The 25439-nt window shown below is 38.1% G+C and overlaps 1 protein-coding gene across 16 annotated transcripts in view; it reads left to right on the top strand.

Moving 5' to 3' along the window:
* The window catches only part of MYO3A (myosin IIIA), a 190803-nt gene that overhangs the window by 70327 nt on the left and 95037 nt on the right, over positions 1 to 25439 (top strand). For 15 of the 16 annotated variants that reach the window (XR_009007533.1, XR_009007534.1, XM_057543227.1 and 12 more), the window contains 5 exons: positions 15038 to 15137; positions 16706 to 16822; positions 18047 to 18151; positions 18244 to 18327; positions 22523 to 22725. Coding sequence is in view for 14 of the 16 variants with exons in the window: in XM_057543227.1 (XP_057399210.1) it covers positions 15038 to 15137; positions 16706 to 16822; positions 18047 to 18151; positions 18244 to 18327; positions 22523 to 22725 (609 nt within the window). In the remaining 2 variants the exon portion in view is untranslated. Of the gene's footprint in view, positions 1 to 6846; positions 6959 to 15037; positions 15138 to 16705; positions 16823 to 18046; positions 18152 to 18243; positions 18328 to 22522; positions 22726 to 25439 lie in introns of those variants that run through there. The other variant, XM_057543235.1, reaches the window with a different exon arrangement.

Here is a 25439-nt window from a genome sequence, read left to right as displayed (position 1 = left end):
TGGAGGAAGCCGATAGTACTTCCACTAGCAGGGACAAGAGGGCTTATCCAGGAAGCGACCTTTAATCTGCACTGCAGGGGAGAAGAGGACTTAATCCTGTGAAAATAGAGTTACCACTGGATGAACAGTATTGCTGGAAGGACCAGCCTGAGCAAAATCATGAAAGCAAGGAGATATGCTCACATTTAATCAAAGCTGTAAGGAGGAAAACTCAGAAGCAGGATTGGAGAGACACGCAGAGACCAGACCGCAGAGAGCAGTGAAAGTCAGGCTGAGCAGTTTGGCCTGTGTCCCTGACAGCCCCGCTAGGGTGTAGCCCTAAGTCACCTGTGTCCTGCTGTGCACCATCCTGTCATTGGTTCTAAAAGGTAAACTATGGATACACCAAGAATAATTTTGGATGCATTTTGCTTTTCTCCCATATTTCTTCCTAACTTTAAACTATGATTATTTTTTCGAAAATGGGGGAAGTCGGTCTGTCCCCATCATGTTTAATTATCAAAGCAGTTAGTGGCTATTGTTTGGATATTTTGAAGTGAGGAACCTGTTGACATATATACTTATTTGTATGTTTTTGTGGGATGTTTTAATTGGTGTGTGTGTGTGTCTGTGTGTGTGCGCTGGTGGGCACATGTGTATGCATGCTTCTATTCTAAGTACATTTTATTTTGGAAAATTCTAATCTTAATTTGGCCAAAATAAGGGGGTGAAGCAGTTGTCCATGTGAAATCCAGGAGAAAAGGTCTCATCAAGGAATGAGCTAGTGGCAGTGTCTGTCTAAGTTCGATAACTCAGAAAGAGACTGATGAAACTCTGGGAATGTAGTAAGGACCCGTCTAGGACCAGGAAATTTAGAAAAGAAATGATCACTTCTCCTTCCTTACCTGAGATATTTCCTTATGCCTTTCTTCACCACTTCCCCTTCTGGATAAGCTCCTAAATAAGAGCTAAATAGCTTTTAAACATGATCTCCAAGAATTTTATAAGGAATAGATGATTGAATCAGCACTCCCTGGAGAGAAGACTGTTATGAGCATATTTGTTCCTAAGTAGCAATAAATAAAGGAATTCAAATAAACAGGAAGAGGCAGTTGCTCACAAATCTTTTTTTTTTTTTTTTTTTTTTTTTTACTATACCCTCTCCTTTCCTGAGTTCTTTAGTTATTCTCTTGGATAGATAAATTGCATCATCTCATGGTTATTTCCAGAAAGCCTCAACCCCTAGCTTCTTGCCTGTTGAGATTGAAGCCTAGTTTAGTTAGGTAAAACATACTTAGGGTAGCGTTTCTTTTCCTCTAAGTATTACATGCATTGTTCTACCATCTCTTTGGCAGAGTGTATTGCTGCTGAAAGAACCAGGGCGATGAGATTTCTCCCTGTGCTCATGACTGCCTGCTTCTGCAGGGTGTCCATTAGGCTTTCAATAGTTTCACCCAGCTGTGTCTTCGGGTCAGTCCTTCCATATCAATTTTGCCTGTACCCTGTGGTGTGTGGCAGCTGACTACCACTGGCTCAGGAGAGCAAATGGGGTCTTTGTTCTTTTCTTTAGTTCTGTGTGCTCAGGCCATACACTTACCACATCTGTGACCTCAGTCATGTATATTCTGCGTCTTGTTGCTTTTCTGTCCTGACTTTCCTCCATTTCTTTTCTGAATTCAACTGACTCAGGTTTTATCTGTTGCATTCTTATCTCTTCGTTAAAGCTTTGTACCCTCTCCTGAAGATTTTTCTCTTTTAATGAGACATCACGTAAGAAATGTCTTTGAGGGATGGGGACCTTTTCGTCTGGACTTTTCCCGTGATTCTTTCTTATGGTGTATGCTCTTCATCTGTCTGTTGCTTATAATCCTTAACTCTTCCTCCTCCTTTTTTTTTTTTTTCCTTTCCAATTTGGATACCTTTTATTTCTTTTTCTTGTCTAATTGTTGTGGCTAGAACTTCTAATACCATGTTGAATAAAAGTGGTGAGAGTGGGCATCCTTGTCTTGATCTTGATCAGCTTTTTATCATTGAGTATGATGTTAGATGTGGGTTTGTCAAATATGGTCTTTAAGATGTTGAGGTATGTTTCCTCTATACCTGCTTTGGTTGAGAGGAAAGAAGTTTCTCTTTGTTGAGAGTTTTTAATCATAAATGGATGTTGAATGTTGTCAAATACTTTTCTGCATCTGTTGAGATGGTCATAAGATTTTATCTTTTGTTCTGTTAATGTGGTGTATCACATTGATTAATTTAGGAATTTTAAACCATCCTTGCATCCCTGGAATGAATCCCACTTGATCATGTTGTATGATCCTTTTAATGCATTGTTGAATTTGGTTTGCTAATATTTTGTGGGGGTTTTTTGCATCTATGTTCATCAGGGTTATTGGCCTGTAATTTTTTTTGTGTGTGTGGCATCTTTGTCTGGTTTTGTTGTTCTGATTGGATGATTTCCACTAATTGCTTATCCATTCTTCTGTATCATCTAATTTGCTATTGCCTCCTCCTTTTTTTAAACTACAAGTATGTGGTGGTGAATCTCTTCTCAGGTGGGACTGGGAACAGCTCTTGTTCTAGCAAAACAAAAAGTGGGAGTGATGGAAGAATGATTTGGGAAGGCTTAAGCTGAATTAGGTTGATTCTCTTGAACATCCTCTTGCACATCTCCCCTCAGTTTTGAACCTTGAAGAAGTCAGTGTACAGGGCCACTAGGTGGTATGAGCCCAAGTAGCACCATTCACATTGTATTCTCTGTGGCTCACAGCACAAACCCATTCATGACTGTCATTCTCTATCATAATGAAGCAACTGTCTCTTCTCTTACCTTCATCCTGCCCACCCCTGGCCACTGGCCACCCCTCTGCTGGACAAGTATGTGATAGGTCACTGTCCCATGGTCTTCTCCACCCCGTTGCTCTTTTGCATGTTGACCTGGGTCTCATCAGGACCCTTTCCCACTTCCGGCATGGCCCACCCATGCTCCCAGAACTGATAGCTCCAGGCAAGGGCTCATCGGATAGGCTTCTCAGGGCTGTGCACTTTTTTTTTTTAAGTGTCTGTAGTTACTGACTGAAGTGTAAATAATTATGTGTTGGTTCTCAGCTTCTGCTCTCATTTCAACACAAATTTCACAGTATTTGACAGTTGTGCTTTATAGATTGTGGTTTGGGACTGTGGCCATTTCTGTTTCTCATAAAGGAGACTTTTGTCAACTTTCCATTTTTTTTGTTGTTTTGTGATTCTTAAGGGAAGGGAACAATTACTTTACCCTGTGACCTTTAACTTGAAGTAACTCTCACCCACTTTCTTAGTAAAGTAGGACAGGGTATGATGGATTAGAGAGAGTCACAACTTTTTGACAATTCTTGCATGAAGAGTTGGAGTCTGTGTTGCCTGCCCTTGAACCTGCCATTTTTTGTGACTTCCTTGGTCAGTAGAAGATAGCAGAAGGAATGCTGTGACATTTTTGAGCCTAGGCTTGCTGAGGAGCACTGAGCAAGCCTAGCCTGGCCGGCAAGGACTCCATGTACTGAGGGGGCAGCAAGGGTTCCCAAAGTGACCAACGGGTGTCAACCACTGATATCCAGCTGAACAAGAGCTGAGTCACAGTGGCGTCTGGCTGAAGCAGACTTGTCCACGAACACTTGTGAGACATAGTGATAGGGACTTTCTAGGCCACAGGAGTCCTACATTAGCATGTGCAGTCAGCGAGCAAGAAAAATTTGATTGCTAGTGTTAATGACCCCTACTGTAGCCGTAAGTGGAGTGCAACAGGCCGCACTGTACGACTCCAGGAGACACTGTTCGTTTCATGTTCCACGTGAATCCTTTCACCCCCAAGCCTGGAGGCACAACACGAGTGATGCCCTGGAGTTGCACCCTGGGGATTGTGGATCAGGAGCCTGGGAAGATTCTGAATACATTTGTTTTATAACCCAAAATAGATTCCCATCTGTGATACTAGCTGTGTACATGGGCTGTCAGCACAGATAAAGAATTGGATAGAAGGCTGTCCCTGGTTCATTGTTTATTATCTAGGTCCTAATTTAGTTTGAAAAATTTTGTCCTCCTGAGGACTTTCACATAAAAATACTTTCAGCAAATCTGTATGAGGATGAAATCCTGTGATGCGTCTCTAAAGCTCATGTGAGTTAATTTATTAGTCATTTCTTTAGTCTTTTCAACATCTTTCAATGGAAGATTGTTCTTCATTAGTATTTAGTATTGAAATATGCTGATTCCTTAGAGAGAAATCTAAATTTTATCAGATGTTAGGACCACTTTACAAATTCTGAAAGCTTATATCAGATTTGCAAATTCCTGTAATGTTTCCAGTGATGTTCTAGAAATCATTAATTACTTGAATTATGGCATTACCCATTTTTAGCTATTTTAAACTGACTCAAATCCTTACTTGTTCTTAAAATATTGTATTTGTACATATGTTTCTTATAATTTTATAATTATCATATTTAAAGAGGCTCCTAAAGTGATCACATTTGATTTCATGGGATAAAATGCTGAGAATACAACAAGTATATGCACTTAAATAGAGCAAAATATAACATTTTTCTAAAAAGAACAAAGTTTCCTGAAAAATTCTGGATGTATACCCTTTGGCCTTTCTCTTAAAGGCATTAGTCTTTAAAAAAAATTTATTCTAGAGAGAAAAAAATTAAAACCTAAGGGATTATCAAGAGCCTTTACCTACATTTAAAGGTTGCAAGAAATACTGCAATATTCCTTCTCTCTTTCTTTTCTTTCAGATTAGCAATAGCCTAGGATTTGACTGCATCCGTTTTTGGTATTATTACTGTAAAGAAAAGACACATTTTTATGGGGTTAAATTTACTGTTGAATTCTGCAGTGCCTCACAGGAGGCAGGACACTGAATAAAGATGATACTAATTTTTTTGCAGTAAAGTGAGAGGCACAGATTGAGTAGAGGGCAGAGCGACTGTTTTCTCCGAGTGCCTTCACATTGTTAGTCCTCTAAATACATTTTTGCTCTCATGTCAAAGGCCTTAGTAATAAGTATATTGAGAGTAACTTCCTGGACAAATTTTGCTTTAAAGTAGCTAAATCTTTTAACCATCTCTTTGTTGGGGAAAAGGAGAGAAATATTTTTTTAAAGACAGTAGTCAAGGTTTAGAGCAGAATATTTCAGCCTTTGAGTAGAATTCAAAATGACATGCCCCTCATTCCTTACTGCCAGGCATGTAAAGGTTTATCTCTGGCTGTTCAGCTGCCCGAATCTTGTTTGCTTCCCCGTTTAGTTTTGTAATCTCTGCCAAAAAAAAAAAAAAAAAAAAAGGATTATGGTTCACTTTGAAGTTAGATGTTTATGCATTTATTTAAATACAGCTGGGTTTTTTTTTTTAAGTGAAAAATCTGACATCACAATCCCCAGTGTTTTATCAGAAAGAAGGAAAGAAAGGGAAATAAATAAATAGCTACCTATGGCAATTCCAGTCTTGGGAATAGAAATTGAAATAGAACACTATGACTTCATGGTTGATTCTTATATAGATCTGACTGTACCACAAGGTCCCCTCAAAAAATAATATATATCTATTAAATACACATGCGTATATATTTAATATATAAATATATAAAATACAAATACACACACACACACACACACACACACACATTACCTGGGCAGCCCAGCCTAAAATGTGGGTGTTGTTCCCTGTCCATGGATGAAAATGTAATTCCCCTATATTTATTCAGGTAGGGTAGAGAGTGGTCATGAATTCTGTCTGGGGCTAGTTACGTTTGATATGCCAATTAAACAGGAAAGCACGGTTATCAAGTAGGCAGTGGGGTATAGGAGTCTGGGCTTCAGGGGAGAAGCCCATGTTGGAGACAGTGGTCGAGTCATTTGCTTATAGACGTATTTGGTGCCATGACACAGATGGGGTCACTGAATGTGAGGGTTTGGGAATTTAGCATAAGGAGAGGAGACAGAACAGGTGATTGAGGGACTGTGGCCCTCCAGGGAGGAGAAGCAGGGGAACGTGGTCTGTTGCGAACCACATAAACCCAGTGTTTCAAGGAGAGAATGCGCAATTCTTCTAAAGAGCACTGCAAGTTTTTAAAAATGGAGTAACGCTGAATTTGGACACACCAAGTTCTTTCGTGATCTCGACGAGAGTCCTCTCAGCAGGGTGGGGTGGGGGGCAGCCCCAGCTGGAAGAAGTTAAGGAAAGAGGTGAGGTGAGGAAGGGATAAGGAATAGGAACTACTGTTTAAGAAGCTCAGCTGTAAAAGGAGGAGAAATGGGGCAGTAGCTGGAAGGCATGGAGAATCAAAGGAGAGATTTTTTTTTTTTAAGATGGGAGATACTAGAGCACACTGTACGCTGACGGGGGAGAGGTTGTGCTGCCGATGACAGGGGTGCATCACAGCAGTGACCCTGGAGGAAGCAGGTGTACGAGCACAAGAGCTGGCCTGTGCCCAGAGCAGGGAAATTCATCCCTTGTCACCAGAGAGGAAGGAGGCTGGGAGGGTAAGATGGCACGAAGATGAAATCCTGTCGACTTGTTTAAAAACTAGGTACGTATAAAAAAGAATAAAAGGAAATATCAAAATGTCAACAGTGGTATATTGGGGATGTAGTTACAGGTGACATTTTTTCTTATACCTTTTGGTATTTTTCAATTTTTTTTAAAAAAACAAAGTATACTTTTTATACTTATAAAAAATTAAAGTAGTAAAGGTAATCATACACTCTCCATGACCCTTCATGCTATCGTTCCTTGAAAAGTCAGACTATGTGAAACTCCTCACCCATGTTTTTTTTTGTTTGTTTGTTTTTCTGTTTTTGTTTTTGGCCACACCACGTGGCTTGCGGGATCTTAGTTCCCCGACCAGAGATTGAACCCGTGCCCCCTGCAGTGGAAGCGTGGAGTCTTAACCGCTGGACCACCAGGGAAGTCCCAGCCATGTTTGTTCTTAACCAGATTGTTTTGCTGTACTGATGTTTGTCTGACAGATACTTACAGTGGCACTAATAACTCTACACATTGAAGGAACTATGCTACTCCATCTTTGCAGCGAGATTCTACTTACAGAGACTGTCTCTTCCCTGCTCTCTTACTTGTCTCTGAGCTAAGGGTGAGGAGAAGAAAGACGTCAGGAGCTCTTGGCAGATGGAGGATCAAATATTCTTGCAAACACCGGTGTCAGTTTCATTTCAGCATCTCAAACCGGGTCACTCTAAAATAATAGCACAGAGGAGTCACATTCACAGCAGAAACGGACAGGATTTCTCAGTGGGAACATTTTTCTTCAGCCGCCAGATAACTATATGTGAAAGAGGAAGGGCTCTGTGAATGAAAAGAACAATCAGAAGTGTAGCTGAGCTGGATGACGATGACATCTGTCACTCCAGTCATCGCCAGAGCTGATCTGCTCATCTGGGTGACCCGGCTGGTGTGTGCTCCTTCCCCAGCATCATTTCAAAACTGCACGATTGGCCAAAGGGGTCAAACTGCAGATCAATGAAAACTAGTCTTCCAGGGCACACCAGTGAGAGCCTGTATGCCCATTGGTATTACCAATTGTGACTTTGTTAGTGGAATTTAAAGATGGATAAGGAAAGTAAAAGAAAACCGTTGATTATATTTCTGTTTAACAAAGGATTTCTGTACTACCCCAGTGGCTCCTGAATCACCTTAGAAGATGGAGCTTGATATTTACAAGAGAATATTTAACCAAAGTAAAAGCAAATAAAGCTGTTGGTTTACAGTAGTACAACTGAGTAGTAAGGATAAAAGTTTAACAGGGAGCAGCAAGAGTTGTTTCTCTTTTCAGTGTGTAGAACTGAAATACAAGTGAAGCTATACTAACCTCCCCTGAGGTGTTTGTGACCTTTGACAACACAGAAAGAAAATATTTGTAGTCTGAAACTATGTCTCTCCAGTATTATGGAGTAAATGAAAAATATAATATGGTTAACAAGCTGTACTTTTCACAAGAGGACAAAAATCTTATTGGAAGGATTCTGACTTTGTCTTCTCCAAGTCTCACAGAAATTAAATATTTAATAAAGTAACAATGGAAATTAATTCTATAAAATGAAGGCAAAAGGAAAATGTAAAAAGTGTAAAAGTATCTTGAAAGATAGGGTAACGATGAAGATTGGACAATTTCCTTTGACAAATAATTATTTATTCATTCATTTATTCATCCTGCACATATTTATTGAGTACCTACTATGTCCCAGCTACTGTTTTAGGTGCTTAGGCTACATTAATGACCAAAAGAGACATGTATCAATAAGAAGATGTAAGATATTTTCACAATTGATGATTCTTTTTATTTTCATTCATAGAATACACCTTAAAAATAGTTTTTCTTAATCATTCATTACAACCTTAATAGCTTTCAAAGTGTTTAACTCATGAAAAAAAGCTTTTATAAACTAATTTATGCACCTGAATTAACTCTGCATGATTTCTGTAATCTCAAAACCCTCGTGAACAAATACAGCTTTGTCCATTAATCTGGTAGTATTTGAAGCAATAACCATGGCTGCATGCTTGATTTTAACATATTCTCCTTCAAAAATGAATCTGTCCAGACATATCTGTTCTAGCTGAAATGATTTTTTTTGTTTATAATTTATTGTTAACTCTTCCATCAGAATGTGTGTTCCATGTGAGCAGGGACTTTATCTGTTGTCTTCATAGCTTTATCCCAACTCCTAACAGTGCCTGAAACATATTAGATGCTCCAGAAATTTAAGTATTTGTTGAATGAATGAATGCAGTAGTGGATGTTGAAACCTACAATTTAAGGCTCTACCTAGTGTGTGTGTGTGTGTGTGTTTAGGGTGGGAGAAGTCTAATGAATCAGAGCAGGAATGGAGATATCATATTAATCACTGGGTTTGTTGAGTTTTTGTGAACACATCACAAACTTGTCTACCTCACTTTTCACAATTCTTAAAATTAAAGGGAATTGGACTATTATATTTAACTGCTTTTCTCACTCTTCCACCCTATGATCTTATATGTGGTCAATTGTTTAGTTTTTAAAATATTAAGTATTCTTGATGCAACTAATCATGCCACTTGGGGGAGTATAAATGTGAGTCCTTCACTCATGCTACTTTGTCATGACAGCTGTAACTGTCTTTTTTTTTTTGGCCCCATTGTCTCTATTACGTTTAAGACCCAACCAAGTGACAGCAGCGCTGACAGTGCTTTCTAGAGCAGTCTATTGTGATGGCTGGTCCAGCGGTCATTGGTGGTGCAGAAATACAGATATGGGAGAAACGTAAATAGGCAATCCCCATGGCCAGGGGACTTCTCCAGTTAAACTGACCTCGTGGAGAGCAGCGCCGAGCTCTGAAGCAGCGGGAGATGGGAGGGGAGTGTGCTGGCGCCGACATATGCCTGACACCATGTGCCTTTTCACCACGTTCCTCCAGCACCTGACTGAGCATCAGCTCTGTTACCGGTAAAATCAGCCTGAGCACTGCAGTGACACAGGGAGGAGGAACAAAGAAAGTAAGAGTTGTTTGCTGATATGATGCCCATTTCCTGCTGAGATGCTACCATCAGGGTATACATAGGACTGAATGATAAATACAATGAAGTCCTTCAGAATCAGTGATGCTCGTGAATCCTCCATCAGCAAGACCTGGGCCCACATTTTCTCACTCCCTGCTCAGTTTATGCTGAGTTCAGTGTCATGTATTTACAGTTCATGCTTGAGGAGGGTAGAGGGGTCACCTCTGGGACAAAAAGAGAGTGAAGACAACTAAATATGAAATAAATAGAAATTAAATATATAATTCAATATAAATATTAAATATAAAATATAAAGTAAATGAGGATTAAACCTATGATCATAAAGGCAATAATAATAGTAATAATAATAAAAATTTATTAACCATAGCAGGCTCTGAATCACTTTACATGTATTATATCATTTAATCTCACAACATCCTTATGAAATAGCCATTATTATTTCCATTTTATTTCTGAAGAAGCAGAGTAAGTTCCTTGCCCAAGGCCACATGGCTAGTCAGTGGTAGGGCCACAGCTGGAATAATAGTAGCAATTATATATAAGGCATTTCCATATGCCCATTCTAAATGAGAGTTTTACAAGAAATAATCCATTTTGCTTATCCTCACAAAATCTTTTGTTATTTGATCTGAGCATTCAGATTCTAGAGCCCAGCCTCTTAACTGCAACGTTGGTGTCAATAATTCCATGATCTAAACAAAGGAAAGGATTTATATAGCTTCAGAAATAACTTTTGATTTTCTGTATAACCACCTCAGAATTTAGTTCAATGTAGAATAATTTATCAGTCAACCCCTGTTCCTCCCTGGCTTTATGGCCATTATTGCTGTCTGCTTGGCCACTCCCCATATACCTTAGCCCCTCTACTCTTTAACTGGAGAGAAATCTAAATAAAGGAGCTATGCTCTAGAATAGGGCCAAAGCATCTTCTCAAGTCCCCTGATGAAATCTTTATGAATGGTAAAACCTAGTTTTTCAAAGTCATGGAAAAGAACTTTTTTCTCTTCAGAATGAAGCAGTCAGCCATACGCTACAATAGTACACCTATCAGTACACAAACTTCGGTTGACAGATAATTCCAGGGTTGGAAGAAGCAACAGAGATTATATGATTCAGCTTTTTCAATATTGTTAGTCTAGGTAAGATTATTAGCTTCCAGCATTTTTTGGTGATAACATGTCTTTTTTAGGAAATGGTGATAGTGATAAATTTATCTTCCCAAATTAAAAGAGACAAGCCTAAAACTTGTGTGTTCAATACAAGGTTGCTATCTTAGTATCTCATGGTATCTCCTATTCAGTGTTCTTTGAGTTTCAAGAGTTCTTGATATATTAGACATATTAATTCTTTGTCCATCATACATATTGCAAATATTTTTCCCATTTTCTCTTTTACTTGTGTTTTGTTATACTCATATTAAAATTGTATTGTCAAATCTCTTCCATTTTTTAATTCTCCTTTCTATCTTTTCATACTTACAAATTCCATCTGTATCCCATTACTACACAGCCGTTCTTTTGCATCTTCTCCTAGAACTTTTATGATGACATTTAAAATCTATGTTTGTTAATCCATCTGGAATTAATTTTTACATAAAGTACATGATTCCCAAAATTTTAACCAGCTGTTCCAGCACAATTTCTTGAATTTTTTTCTTTCTCTACTGATTTGAAATGCCACATTTATCATCTAATATGTTCTTAGAATAGATGACCCTAAATTGCATTCACTACTTGAAGTTTAACTTTTCTTGGCTTTCTTTACCTAGTGATAATGTTTATTTCTAGAATATAGTAAAATGATTTTTTTTCTTTACTAAAACATGCTACTCCACCGTATTGTTTCCACACTCTGCCCTTTGATTAAAATATTCCATTGGCTTCCCGTAGCGCCTGGAGTCCAGCCTCACCACGGACCACTGTCCCCCCTGCTGTTTCAGCTGCAGGGCTCGTGCCTGGGTCCAGGCTCCTTGTCCCCATCCACTCCCTGTCATTCTCCAGGAACAGTCTTTGGATGCCAAATGGACCCATAAAAACAGATGGAAAATTCAGGGCTCTTCACTTAAATTAAATACATAATTGGATATCTTTCTGTATTGTCTTAAAAATCATATGTCATATGAGTTTCTTTGGAAATAAGGGGATACGAAAGATGATTCTTGTCGAGATCAGCAAATGTGGAGACCAACTATGGGCAAATCCTGTGCCAGAAATTGTGGGAGATATGCATTCACTCATTCATTCAACTAATATTTATTGAGGACTTACTGTGTTCTCAGTCATCTCCTTGTTCCAAGGACACAATGGGAAACTAAAGACACATAGTCTTGTGTATGTTGGAGCTTGTATTGTAGTAAGGGATTGAAATATTAGCTAAATTATCTACACAAATAAGTGCATAATTATACATTTTTGTAAATGCTATAAAAATTATTATGGAAACATCTAAGAATTGCAAGTAGGAGTAAAGCACTGTTCATATTATTAGATACAAGTCCTTAATCAGATATATTATTTGCAAATGTTTTCTGCCAGCCTGTGACTTCACTTTTTATTCTCTTAACAGTGTCTTTTTTTTACTTTATAAATTTATTTATTTATTTATTTATTTATTTATTTTTGGCTGTGTTGGGTCTTCATTGCTGTGCATGGGCTTTCTCTAGCTGTGGTGAGGGGGGCTACTCTTCGTTGTGGTGCACGGCCTTCTCACTGCGGTGGCTTCTCTTGTTGCAGAGCTGGGGCTCTAGGCACATGGGCTTCAGTAGTTGTGGCACGTGGACTCAGTAGTTGTGGCTCACGAACTCTAGAGTGCAGGCTTGGTAGTTGTGGCGCATGCACTTAGTTGCTCCGTGGCATGTGGGATCTTCCTGGACCAGGGCTTGAACCCATGTCCCCTGCATTGGCAGACGGATTCTTAACCACTGCGCCACCAGGGAAGCCCAGAAGTTTTTCATTTTAATGAAGTCTACCTTATCACTTTTTTCTTTCATGGATGATGTTTTGGGTGTTGTGTCCATACACTCATTTCTACACCCAAGGTTATCTAGCTTTTTTCTCCTATATTATCTTCTAGAAGTTTTATAGTTTTGTATTTTACATTTAGGCCTATGACTTATTTATTTATTTATTTTAACATCTTTATTGGAGTATAATTGCTTTACAATGGTGTGTTAGTTTCTGTTTTATAACAAAGTGAATCAGTTATACATATACATATATCCCCATATCTCTTCCCTCTTGCATCTCCCTCCCTCCCACCCTCCTTATCCCACCCCTCTAGGTGGTCACAAAACACAGAGCTGATCTCCCTGTGCTATGCGGTTGCTTCCCACTGGCTATCTATTTTACATTTGGTAGTGTATATATGCTATGACTTATTTTAACTTAATTTTTGTGAAAATTTTGTAAGTTTAGTGTATAGATTCTTTTTTTTTTTTTTTTTTCTGCACGTGGATGTCCAACTATTCCAGCACCATCCTGAGGAACTTTACAGTCTAGTAAAGGGGGTAAGACCTGTACACAAGTGATTGACTGAAATGACTTAACTTAGATATTTGTCCGGAAGGATGTGCAGAATTATGCTGAGGGTTTAAAACAGGTGGCATTTGAGGTAGACTGTGAAAAGTTTCATCACACAGATGAGACTGAGGAGGAAATTGAAAGATAAAGGACAAATCTTACTTATTTTTAAAATCTCACTCTGACTGCAGTGTTGAGAAGGATATCAGAGGCAAAGGCGGCAGCGGGGAGGCTGCTGTGGTGTGAGATGAACCGTAGTGGAGGTGATGGTGGTGAGAAGGGTTTGGTTCTGGATTGGATTTGATGAAGGAGCTGAGGGGAATTGTACATAGGTTGCAGGAGAGGTATGAGAAAAAGTCAGGAGCCAGGGGTCAGGCTGACAAGCAGACGAGTGGATCACCATGGGCTGAGATGAGGGTCGTGGGCAGGAGCAGGTTTGGGACATGTTAAGTCAGCCACCTTCACATCCAAGTGAAGCGTCGAGCGAGCAGCTGGGTGCTTAGGTCTGGAGATGAGCGAAGCTGTCAGTGCACGAGTGGTATTTAAAGCGATGAAGTCAGGAAGTACATGTTGATAGAGAAGAAAATAGCTCTAAGGACCGAAGCTTGGGAGACTCAAAAACGTGACAGTAGGAAGATGAGGAGGAACCAGAAAAAGATACTGAGACGGAGATGCCAGTGAGGTAAGGAAGAGAATCAAGAGAAGGACATAAGGCACCAAGACAAACGTATTGAAGAAGAGTTTGTCAAGTGCTGCCAGTAGGTTAAGTAGCATGAGGACGTAGAATGGACCGTTGGACTCAGCAATGTGAAGAAGGTCACTGCTGTCCTTAAAGGAAGCTGTTTCCGCGAAGTGTGATGACAGCCTGAGTGACATGGGTTTTCTTAATGGGTGGAGTGAAATTGAAGAAGTTAAGTATAGATCATTCTTTTGAGGATTTTTGCTATAAAGCAAGGAAATGGAACGGTAGATGGAGGAAAGAAACTCAAGGACAGGTGGTTTGTTTGATTGTTTGTTTCTTTTGGGGAAGATGTTGTTAACAGTCGAGAGGGAGAAATGTGTGATACAGGAGAGAAAGAGGGACCCAGCAGGAGTGATATCCTTGAGTAAGTGAGAGGAGATGGAATTGAGCGCACAAAACAGGATTGGCCATAGGTAGAGGGGGGACCATTATCAATAGTGACTTAATTCTCTAAGCAATGAGAAACCATTACAGTTTGGTGAGTAAGTGGTATGATTCTTATCATGCTTCGTAATCTGCGTATTCCTTCCCCTTTCACTAATGGACAGATTCAAATGCATAACAGTCTGCCCAAAAATAAACACTGAAAATGCAGTTATGCTCAAAATAGAGTGGATGATGATTTCATGTCCAGAAAAGTTGAAACAAACCCTTGTGTTTACCTCAGCAACTTCTCCAGACCTCATGTCAGATCAAGATCTTTATGCTGTTATTGAAATTGCTGAAATGTTTCACTTTGAAAATAAACTTCCTAGTACCTGAAATCAATTTTCTGAATACATTTTACCTTTTAAAAGTCCCCAGTGTGGCTTATTTTGTATTCCTCTTAAATTCTGCTGAATAATAATTTTTCAAATTATCATTCCTTGACTACCAGTGGGCTAACACTACCCCAGGCAAAACTGGAAATCTAATGAGTGAAAGTCGCTCCAACTCACCACTTTGTAACAGATTAAATTACACATCGGAATTTAGAGGAAGCTTTAAAGAATATTGTATATAAGGTAGTTCTTGATGGAAATAATGAGCTCTTTTCATCACCCATGAAGTAAGTTTAATGTGTTGCATTTTCCCAGTGAAGAGGGGAAGACAGATCAAATACATGAGGCTGTTTTCTGGTAAATTGTTATCGTTGAATTTAGCACATCAGCTTCATAGATTTTTTCAGTTTCTTAGTATCTAAATTCGACTTTTAGTATGATTAGTAATAAGTTCTCAAATCAGAAAGGGTTTTCTTTTTTATTGCTCCTCAGGCATGAACGTCTTTACACCAAGAAAAGTAACTTCAGCAGATCTTTAATTTCCAACCTCAAGGATGTAGATGATTTAGCAACCCTAGAAGTTTTGGATGAGGTAAGAAACTCAGCTTAATTAAACTTAAACATTCTGTCTATTTAAAAAAAAATTATGGAAGTGGTTTGAGCAGGAGGCTCTTTGAATAGCATCTGTAGGTTTCATGCTTTCTTCATCTCTTAGCTTCCTAATCATCTCTCTTTCAGTCTTCAGTTTTACTGTGTGTAACTCCCATTTGCAGATCTCTCCAGCCTGGTGTCAACTTTTTCTTCTTTTTTATATTCAAATTACAAAAGTGCTAGTTCCCACAAGCTTGAGTTGCTTAGGTCCAAGACCCCTTCTTCCCCTCAATTCTCCCCAGGAGTCTCAAAGGGGCGATTTGCTTCCTACATCACCATCTCAGTGGCAGGACCTAAAGCCTCAAAGATACCTTGAGAGCCTGTCTCTTACCATGGTCAGTGGACCCCTCGTGGGATCACAGAGCCCACCTTTTAGGGAAATGAATTCTGCTTGAAGCTTCTTATCCCAGTGACCTCAGAAATATTTCAGACATCTCTCATGAAGGTACCAGTCCAAGCCAGTAAATTATAGTCTCATCCTCTTTTTCCTCATCACCTTTTATGTCAGATAATCACATCATTAGAGAAATAATAAGGCTCCTTCTCAGTAAAAGGTTGGGATCACTACCCTGCCTGATCCACAGGCTTTTCTTTTTTTTAATACTTCTGATACATTCCTGAGCATTTTGCTTAAAAATGCAGCAAATCAGGAGGCATATTCTGAACCGAAGTAGTCATTTGGTAAATTTTGGGTTGCATAAACAACTCAAGTACTTCCTCAGAATAATCTTTCTTGAGAACATCAAACATCTTGTAATCAAATAGTGTTTGTAAGCCAGAGATTGCCAACACCTTTATGAATCTTTGTGTATCAGATTTTCCAATGATGTGAAATCCTAAGCTTGTGGATTATAAAGAAGGCTTTACTAATCATATTGCTGACCTATGTATTAAACACTGGGTTTGTTTGTTTCTGTTGTCTGTGTTTTATTTTTTTGTCTCTTTTTTGACCCAAGATCTTTTGGTCTTGTGTCATATACTATAAATGATGATGTCTGGCACTGTTAAAATTGATTCCATGTATTCATATGATTTATCAGTTGTGGAAGTTACTTTTCTGTACTTTTTACTCTGCCTCAAAGCCAAACATTTAAGCAAAGGAACTAAGACATTCCACAGAGCCATTGAGTAACCTTCATTTGGAATAAAATCATGTTCACTATATCTTCTCTTCCCTTTTCTAGTGTTCTTTCTCTTTACTTCAACTACTGCATTTACTTACTTCCTTGAAAGCATTGTGTATATATAATCCCTGTAACATATAATATATTCTGTGGAAAACACAGGTAACAATGACATCCCTCTACAGCTCCTGAAAGAAAAGAAAATACCCATCAAGGGGAAGGATAGTTGCTGACCGGAGGTTACACTTCTTACTCTCAATAGATCTATTTCTTTCTGATCCTTCCTCCAGATTCCAGATGTTTTATTTCTTATCGTTTACTTTTAAAATGATGATTGACCATCAATGATTTTTAACAAAAAGAGATTATTTTTATTTTGTTATAGAATACAGTCTCAGAGCAACTTGAGAAGTGTTACTCCAGAGATCAGATTTACTTCTATGTGGGAGACATACTCATTGCTCTTAACCCTTTTCAGAGTCTGGGTCTTTATTCCACAGAGGTATGTGGTGTGGCTTGTACACATTTTCTTACTTTGTACAAAAATTTATACTCTTCAGGTATTTAAATTAATTTAATTTAATTTTATCTAATCCTTTGAATAAACAGTTAAATAATTATTGTTAAAACGTAGAGATAGGAAAAAACAGAAGATGAATTGATCTGGATGCAGTTTGTGGTCTTTGTGTGAGAAATGTTAATTACTTCTTGTCCTTGGTAATTGGTAACTGGTCCACACTACATATCATATCAATAAACAGATGCCTAAAAAGTATAGACTTAATGTCTACCTCTGAACCAAGTATAGGAGAGTCAAAAGTAAAATTACATTGTATATATAGGTACTATAAACTTAATGGCTGTAAAACTCATCATTATGAGTTTAAAAATTCCTTCTGGTTAATTTCTTAATATCAGACAATATGTTTTATGAATATAAGCACATAATTATCCATTATTCACCCCTAATGTTTAAATATAGAATAGTGTTCTGGAGTTAAGCTAGGCTGTTTTTCATTTTCAATTGTATCCATACTCTTCTAGCTATTTGTGTACTCTAGAATATTATATTGTATTATATTATATTACTCTAGAATAATACTGTGCTTAATATAATTTTTTGTGTGAAAAGTATGTAATCCTCTCAGTCTCTACCACTTTAAGATTTACAAGAATAATGGCATATTTATGAACCTAGACCAAGTTTTAGAAGACCTGGGCTTTAGCACAAATTCTGCTATCAATTAACTGTGTGATCTTGGGCAAAGCAAATGAGAAAGTGTATGTTAAATGATATGAAAGGAAAAAGGTAGTGATCGTATGTCATACATTATTATATCCAAGGAATAGTCAACAAAATGATACCTGATTGTCTTATTTATAAAGTATCTGCTTATTTAAGGAAATCATAGTATTTTGAAACTTTAAGTTCTGCTTTGGAAGTGGTATGCACTTCCAAAAGAGTCTTCTTTTAAATACCACCGCCAAAGTGATGTCATATTATGTCATATCATTTTTCCCTGTTGTTTTATGTCAAACTTTTATTTTATATAATTGTCCATGATTTGTGCATGTATGTGTGTATGTAATATGGATGTAATGTTTTGGTGGTATGAAGCTGTATTTTGATTCACCTTTTGCTTTAAAAATTTGTACTCTATCTGTAAATATATAGGGTTTAAAGAAAAACAAAAGCCCTACAGCACATGTTCTTTTTAACCTTCAGCATTCCAAACTGTACATTGGAGCAAAGAGAACTGCCAATCCTCCTCACATTTTTGCCATGGCTGACTTAGGATACCAGTCTATGGTGACATATAATTCAGATCAGGTAAGGAGAGAATTCTCCTCTTAGTTTCTCGTGTGTCAGCTGCATTTTGTGAGGATCAAGTCTTCTCACAGTTTCCTTTCCTCACTGTGCAGTGCATTGTTATTTCCGGGGAAAGTGGTGCTGGAAAGACGGAAAGTGCTCATCTCCTAGTTCAGCAGCTGACAGTACTTGGAAAGGTATCATTTAATTTTTCTCTGTCCTAGCAGAAATATTTGTTATACTTCAGAATTTAATTTAACTGATTAGGTTAATATTTACGAATTTCCACATTTAATAATGCACAGAAATTAGAACACACTTGCTGTCCTTTGTGAGTTTAAAATATAACAATATAAAGAGCATATGTTTTGTTTTAAGCAAATTCTAACTTTTCTCACTCTTAGTAGACAAGGCTTTCTAGAGGTGATTTTCTCTCTTTTTTCCCTAACGTATTCGCTGAATGCTTTCCTTACTTCCTCTTCCTTTGTTACCAGCAAGATAAAGGGGAGTCAATATACAAAAATTAATTATATTTATATATTATATACATACTAACAATGATCGGTTTAAACTTAAATATATCATTTATATTAGCACCATAAAACATGAACTATTGAAATCTAGATCTTACAAAACATGTGCAAGATTTGTATGCTGAAAAATAGAAAAAGTTGATAAAAGAAATCAAAGAAGACCTGAATAATAGGAGAGATATGACCTGTTCATGGATTAAAAGACTCAATATTATTAAGATGTCTGTCCTCCACAGATTGATCTGTAGATTCAATGTAGTTTACAGTAAAAATCCCAGCAGGCTTTTATTTTTTAGAAACTGACAAACTGAATCAAAAATGTATATGGAAAGGCAAAGGAACTATCATAATCAGTTTTAAAAAAGAACAAAATTGGAGGATTAATAAATACTACCTGATTTCAAGACTCACTATAAAAGCTTTGATAGTCAAGACAGTGTGTTATTAAAGAAAAGATGGTATACAGATCAATGGAATAGAATAAAGAATCTGCACATGTATGATTTATTGATTTTCAGCAAAGGTGCAAGGTCAATTAATGATAGTCTTTTAACAAATGGTGCTGGAATATGTGCATACAAAAGGACTGAACCTTACTCTAGACCGCACATGCTATAAAAAATTAACTTCAAATGGATCATAGACCTAAAGATTAAACCAAAAACTATAAAATTTCTAGAAGAAAATTAAGTCAGTTAACTTTGTTCTTTGTCATTTTGGGTCAGGCAAAGAGCTGTTAGATGCAACATAAAAAGCATAATCCATAAAGGGAAAAGTTTGATTTCACCAAAATTAAGAACATTCTGTTCTCTGAATGATACTGTTAAGAAAATGAAAACACAAGCTACAGACTCAGAGACACTATTTGCAAGTCACATATCTAATAAAAGGCTTGTATCCAGAAGATATATTTTTAAAAACTCTTAAAATTCCATAATGAGAAATCAAATAACAATTTAAAAATGAACAAAAAAATTGACTAGCCATTTCAACAAAGATGATATGTAAATGGCAGAAAAAGCAAATGAAAATATGATGTTCAACACCAGTAGTCATTAGGGAAATGCAAATTAAAACCATAGTGAGACACCATTACATACCCATTAAAATGGCTAAATTTTTTTTTAAAACCTGACAATGCTAAGTGCTGACAAGAACATAGAGGAACTGGATGAAACTCTCGTGTATTGCTGATGAGAATGCAAAATGGTACAGCCTCTTTGGAAAACAGCTCAGAAGTTTCTTAGAAAGTCTAACCATGCTTATCATACAACCCAGCAGTCCTACTCCTAGGTATTTGTTCAAGTGAAATGAAAACCCACGTTCATACAAAAAAGCTACAGACAAATAATTTATAGCAGCTTTGTTCATAATCTCCAGAGAGTGGAAACAACAGAACTAGGAAATGAATAAACAAACTATGGTACATCCATGTCATGGAATATTACTCAGCAATAAAAAAGAATGAACACTGATACAAGGAATGAAGCTCACTGGATGAGATTTGGATAAATCTCAAATGCATTAGGCTAAGTCAGAGAAGCAGATTAAGAAGACTACATGTATAGTTCACTTGCTGTGTCATTCTTGCAGATTTAAAACCGTAGGCACAAAAACAAATCAGGGATTTTCAGTGGCTGAGAGTGGAGGGAAGGGTTGCAAAGAGTAATGAGACAATTTTTGGGGTGATGGGATTGTTCTGTGTGTGGACTATAGTGGGAGATTTATGGTCGCGTATGTTTGTAAAAACTTTCAGAACTATATAAAGGATGACTCTCACTCTATGTAATTTTACCTTAATTTTTAAAAATGGGATGTTGAGGATAGAGGCTTGGTTTGATTTTCCAAGTAGAGTCCTTGAAATAAGATAAATCAAGAATAATGTGTTCTCATTAGGCTAATGGCTAAAAAAAAAAAAAACATGGTGTACAACTTATCCCTTGGAAAATGTTTATAGTGATTTGCATAGTTAAAAGTAGAGTCATCTTAAAATTTTTGCCGTCACAGTGATTATAGGAATCTTGTGCTACAAAGCACTGTGGGTACAAGGCCAGACCCAACCACTGTATAAAAGGGTGCCTCATGGTGTCAAAACAGCTGCTTAATTGAGTCTAATTCATTGTCAAAATAATGTGTCGAAAGAATTTCATGTTCCTGTTAAAAATCAACTGACTGGTTATATGTTTTCCATCATGGGTGTGGGTATGGAATAGAAATATACTAGTAACCAGGCCTGTGACCCCTCAGAACTGGAAGAGCCAGGAGAGGCCAGGAAGGGGGGCCTACCTCAGGGCTGTCATCTCAATCCCTTCCCCATCCCCTTGCCCATCCACTTCCCTCTCCTTACTTCTGGGATAAGCATCACCCTACAAGCTTTGAAGGTCACTGAAATAAAGGTCATTTTGGAGAGAGTTGGGGTGGTGTGGCACAGCATACCCTCCTGGCGTGGAAGAGTTGAACACCTGAATTAATTTACTCAGGGGCCTTCCGCAAGGGCCTTTGCCATTCTTTCTTGCTTTGTGAAGTCGATAGAGGCTCTCGTCAATAACGGATTAACTCGTATGAATGTTGTTTTGTGGATGTCAGCACATCTAATGTTTATTTAATATCTTTATCTTGTGCTAGATCTAAAAATGTGACTTGATATTAATTGGAGATGGTGATATAAAAACAAAAGAATTCTACCCTTATCGGGACTGAGTGTGTCTTTTAGTTATCTCCTTGATAAAGATTTAGCAGATGCAAAAATGGTATGTTTGGTGGATGGAATTTACCTTTGTAATACACAGTCTTCCAAACCTTACATAGCAGGGCACTGCTACCTAATACAGGTGGTTGATGTTTTCTCACCTTTTTCATGAGTGCAAGGCCAGCCCCAAACAACATTTAAAAAGAGTCAAGTTTATCCCAATTCTTGCTCCTCTCTTCTCTCGCCCTTTATTGCCTCTTTTAGAGGATATCCAAAATCCTTATATGCCCCCCAAACCGCACTGTGAATGCCCCCTCAGCCCACCCAAATTCTAATGTAGCTCATGTTCCAGAAATACCTGCTGCTCCTCTCCCTTACATAAACATTTCCGTACCTTTAACACAGCTGACTTCAGCAAGGTATTACACTGAAAATAATCCACTTGATCCATTTCTACTAAGATGTGAATGACTGATACCTCCTTAAACCTCTAAGAGGGGGGATGCCTTCTAAAAGAGGTTGGTTGTTAACCGAAATAAATTTCTGGTGGAATTTCAGGTAAAGTGGTAAAGAAAAAAAACCCACCATGATGCTTGTTTTGGGGAAGGAAAATGTGAGATGGTGTAGGAGAAAATAGAGGGCCAGCCACGTAGGCCTGCTGGCCTGGACCAGGGATCCACATCTCCCTTCCACACACCCGAGCTGTTCTTGATTTTCACGATTATTCCCTCTCCTCTACTTCTGAGTTCACACGTTACCTTTACTCCTCTAGTTGCAGGTTTGACAGCTTCCATGGAAGCAAGGGAAGTTGGTCCACAGCTTTGGGGATCATGTGGATGGGGACCCATGTAGGTAGAGAAGGAATAACAAAGTTTGAGATGTATCTCAGTATGCGTAGACTGCTTATAAATTGTGTTTGTAAATCAGGAACTTAACAGAACTGTATTTGAATAGAAAAAGTGTAAAGGATCTCTTCGCCCCTCTAAGAAAGGAAGTGAGTGAATGCACCAGCAGGAGGGGAAAAATATACTAGGTTGTAACTTCTGGCAACAAACCAAGAAGATGCACTTGTATGTTTACATCTACATAAAGTGCTTATCAAAGAAGAGACATTCCATTCTATACAAAATTAATTTTTTACATTTTTTTATATCTTGACATTTTCTCTAGGCTAATAACAAAACCCTGCAAGAGAAGATTTTACAAGTGAATAATTTGGTGGAAGCCTTTGGCAATGCCTGCACTATTATAAATGACAATTCCAGCCGATTTGGAAAATACTTAGAAATGAAATTTACCCCTTCTGGGACTGTCGTGGGAGCACAGATTTCTGAATACCTTCTGGAGAAATCCCGAGTTATCCACCAAGCCATGTAAGTTCATGTCACATATTTCCTATTTTCTGGGAAACGTAAGCAAAGATGATGCTTTTGTTTTAATAATAAAATGTCTTACTCATTTAACAAAATTTCAACAGAATTTTATTAATCATCTACTATGTGTGAGGCATTTACTGTTGGAAGCAGAGATGCCTCAGCACTGTCTTACTCTCTCATATGTTACCTCCAGTAAAGGAGTTAATAAATAACATAAAGTTTATGAAAACAGATAGAAAGCCTCAGCCCATCATAGAGGTACTAACAGGATAACTTAGAGTAATTTCTGAAGTAGGAGAGAATATACTTCTCTACACAAAACAAGTATGAAATTTAATTAGAAATAACAGTCATTTTTTTTCTTTTAAATGCTGGTATATATAAATAGATCTTTGTGTTGATTCTGTGCTTCCCAATGTTTACACACAAGGGACCAAAAAACAAACAAAAAAAGGATTCAGGAAGGGGCTTTATTGTAGTGTTCTTTTTCCTGCTTGCTGATTTAAGCCACCAACACCATATTCTGGAATGTTTAGGTTGAGTGAGTTCCTTTTGGCAGTTTGTAGCTGAATGACAAAATTTTTCTCCTGTCCTCATGATTCCAAAACATCTTTGTTTGTTGTTGTTATGAAAAAACTAATCACAACATGGAATTTGTACCCTGGTCTTTATATTATTTTTTTAAAAGTTGTGGCAATTTAGAGTCTTCCATTTTTCTTATGTTGGTTTTATGCCAAACATATCTACATTATTGTAGTTATGTGTTGTACATTAAATTCTCAGGAACATAAGCTTCCTTTATGTGCAAGTACATTAGTATTTAATTATAAGTGCCTTCAAATTTGCTATCATTCAGTTTATGATAAATTGTGAATATAAGTTGCTTGGAGCCAACCTCTGAGCTCAGCCTTTGGTGTAGAAAATTATCCTTTGGTCTTCAGTTCCAGAAATGTCAGGCATGATTTTTAGGCAAATATGGCTTTGAATTGTGGCTCCCTGGCATGTGGTCCACCTTGGGTGAGATATTTAAACCTTAAAGACCCTTATAGGCTCTTGTTTCTGCAACCTACTGTGTGTTAGAATTTGAAATGCTTACCCTCTCTGCACCTCAGTTTTTCATTTTTAAAAAGGAGAGAGCAGTGGTACCTACCTAATTAAGATCATGCCTGTAAAGTATCTAGTGCAATGAAGCGCACATAGAAAGAACCCCATGAAGTTTAAGCCCTTATTAGCAGTAGTAGTGTTGATAGTTGTGTGAAGATTAGAAATAATATCTCGCGCAGTACATGGGACACTGAAAATGTCAGTAAACAGCAGCTCCTGTTATCAAGGTGTGCTGGGGCCCAGAACTTAGTGGCCATGCATGTTAGTGCCTTTGCCACCCATACCTGGAGGAACCTCTTATGCAAGTGTGGAGACTTAACTGGTTCTCAGAACAATCTGTCCTGCTCTCATAACTGTGTAAGACTCTGTCCTTCAGGTCTTTGGGGAATGTCCACTTAAGACGCTGAATTACTGGGATTTAGATGGGGCCGCCATGTTGCACAGCGTCAAGGGCACCATCGCAGCGGGTTGCCTGGAGTCGGGTGCTGCAGCGCCATCCACGTAGAGTACGATGTGAGCAGCTACACAGTGAGGCTCTGGATTTGTAACCATACAAATAATCTCGTTCACGCTTATTGAACTATTGCACCGTATGGTCCAGGAAATAGCACAATAGGACCATATTGTAGGCATACCATTAAGAAAGTAAGCTTATTTTCAGCTGGCCTAAAGGATTATTGTTTTACAACATTGTTTATTGGGGAAAAGTATTCCAATTTACAATCAGGGTGAAATATATCTCAGTTATAATTCAAGCACATCTGCCTTATAATTCTTCCATGTTTCCAGGTTTTTTTACATCTGTTTTTTTATTTTACTTAATTTGAATTGGCATTGTTAAATTCTAGAGAAGCTTTTTTAATGATCTTTAAAAATGAAAGTATCAGTGATATAATAGAAGAATTCTTAGTAGGTCCTTTTTAAAATGATAAATATAAATGTACCCTGTCATTCAGGAACTGGAAGGAAAGAACCAGTTCAGAGGGTTTAACTGAGAGGACTGTTTACAGAGGTAGAGGGCATTGAAGAACCAAGAATAAACGGTGAGATACCCACAGATGAACAGCATTGAGAAATCATTCCTACCGCTGGGTCTGAAGGGCAGAAGGAGGGACCACACTGCAGAGCCTGGTGAGAAGTAGGGCTGTGGAGGACTGCTGCCTGTCGGGAGCTGCTGCCAAAAGGAATATGGTCGTCCCTTTGTACCTGCGAGGGATTGGTTCCAGAGCCCTCTGCCGTATCCGCAGATGCCGAGTCAGCCCTCTGTGTCCGTAGGTTCCACATCCACAGATCCGGTTGGTTGAATCCGTGGATGCAGAACCCGTGGATATTGAGGGACAACTGTACAGCTACTGGGAGAAAGAGAGCAAGTGAGGGGAGGAAAACCTCGACCTCTTCTCCCTCCTTCCAGCCTCCTACCTGTGCTCCCTGTTGGCTGAACCCAGCTGGAAGCCAGAGAGCAAGGGAGCCCAGGAACCCCAGTCTGTAGAGGTTAGATTTGGGGGTCACAGAGCAAGGCAAAGAAGAGTGAAGAATGGATCTGAGGTGGCAGAGAAGAATCAGAGTAGACAATTTTTTAAAGGAACTTACCCTTTCTTTGAATGGAA

The sequence above is a fragment of the Balaenoptera acutorostrata genome, chromosome 3 (genome assembly GCF_949987535.1).
Source record: "Balaenoptera acutorostrata chromosome 3, mBalAcu1.1, whole genome shotgun sequence".
Lineage (NCBI taxonomy): Eukaryota > Metazoa > Chordata > Mammalia > Artiodactyla > Balaenopteridae > Balaenoptera > Balaenoptera acutorostrata.
Note: the sequence above shows the minus strand (reverse complement) of the source record. Positions and strands in the feature narration are given on the sequence as shown.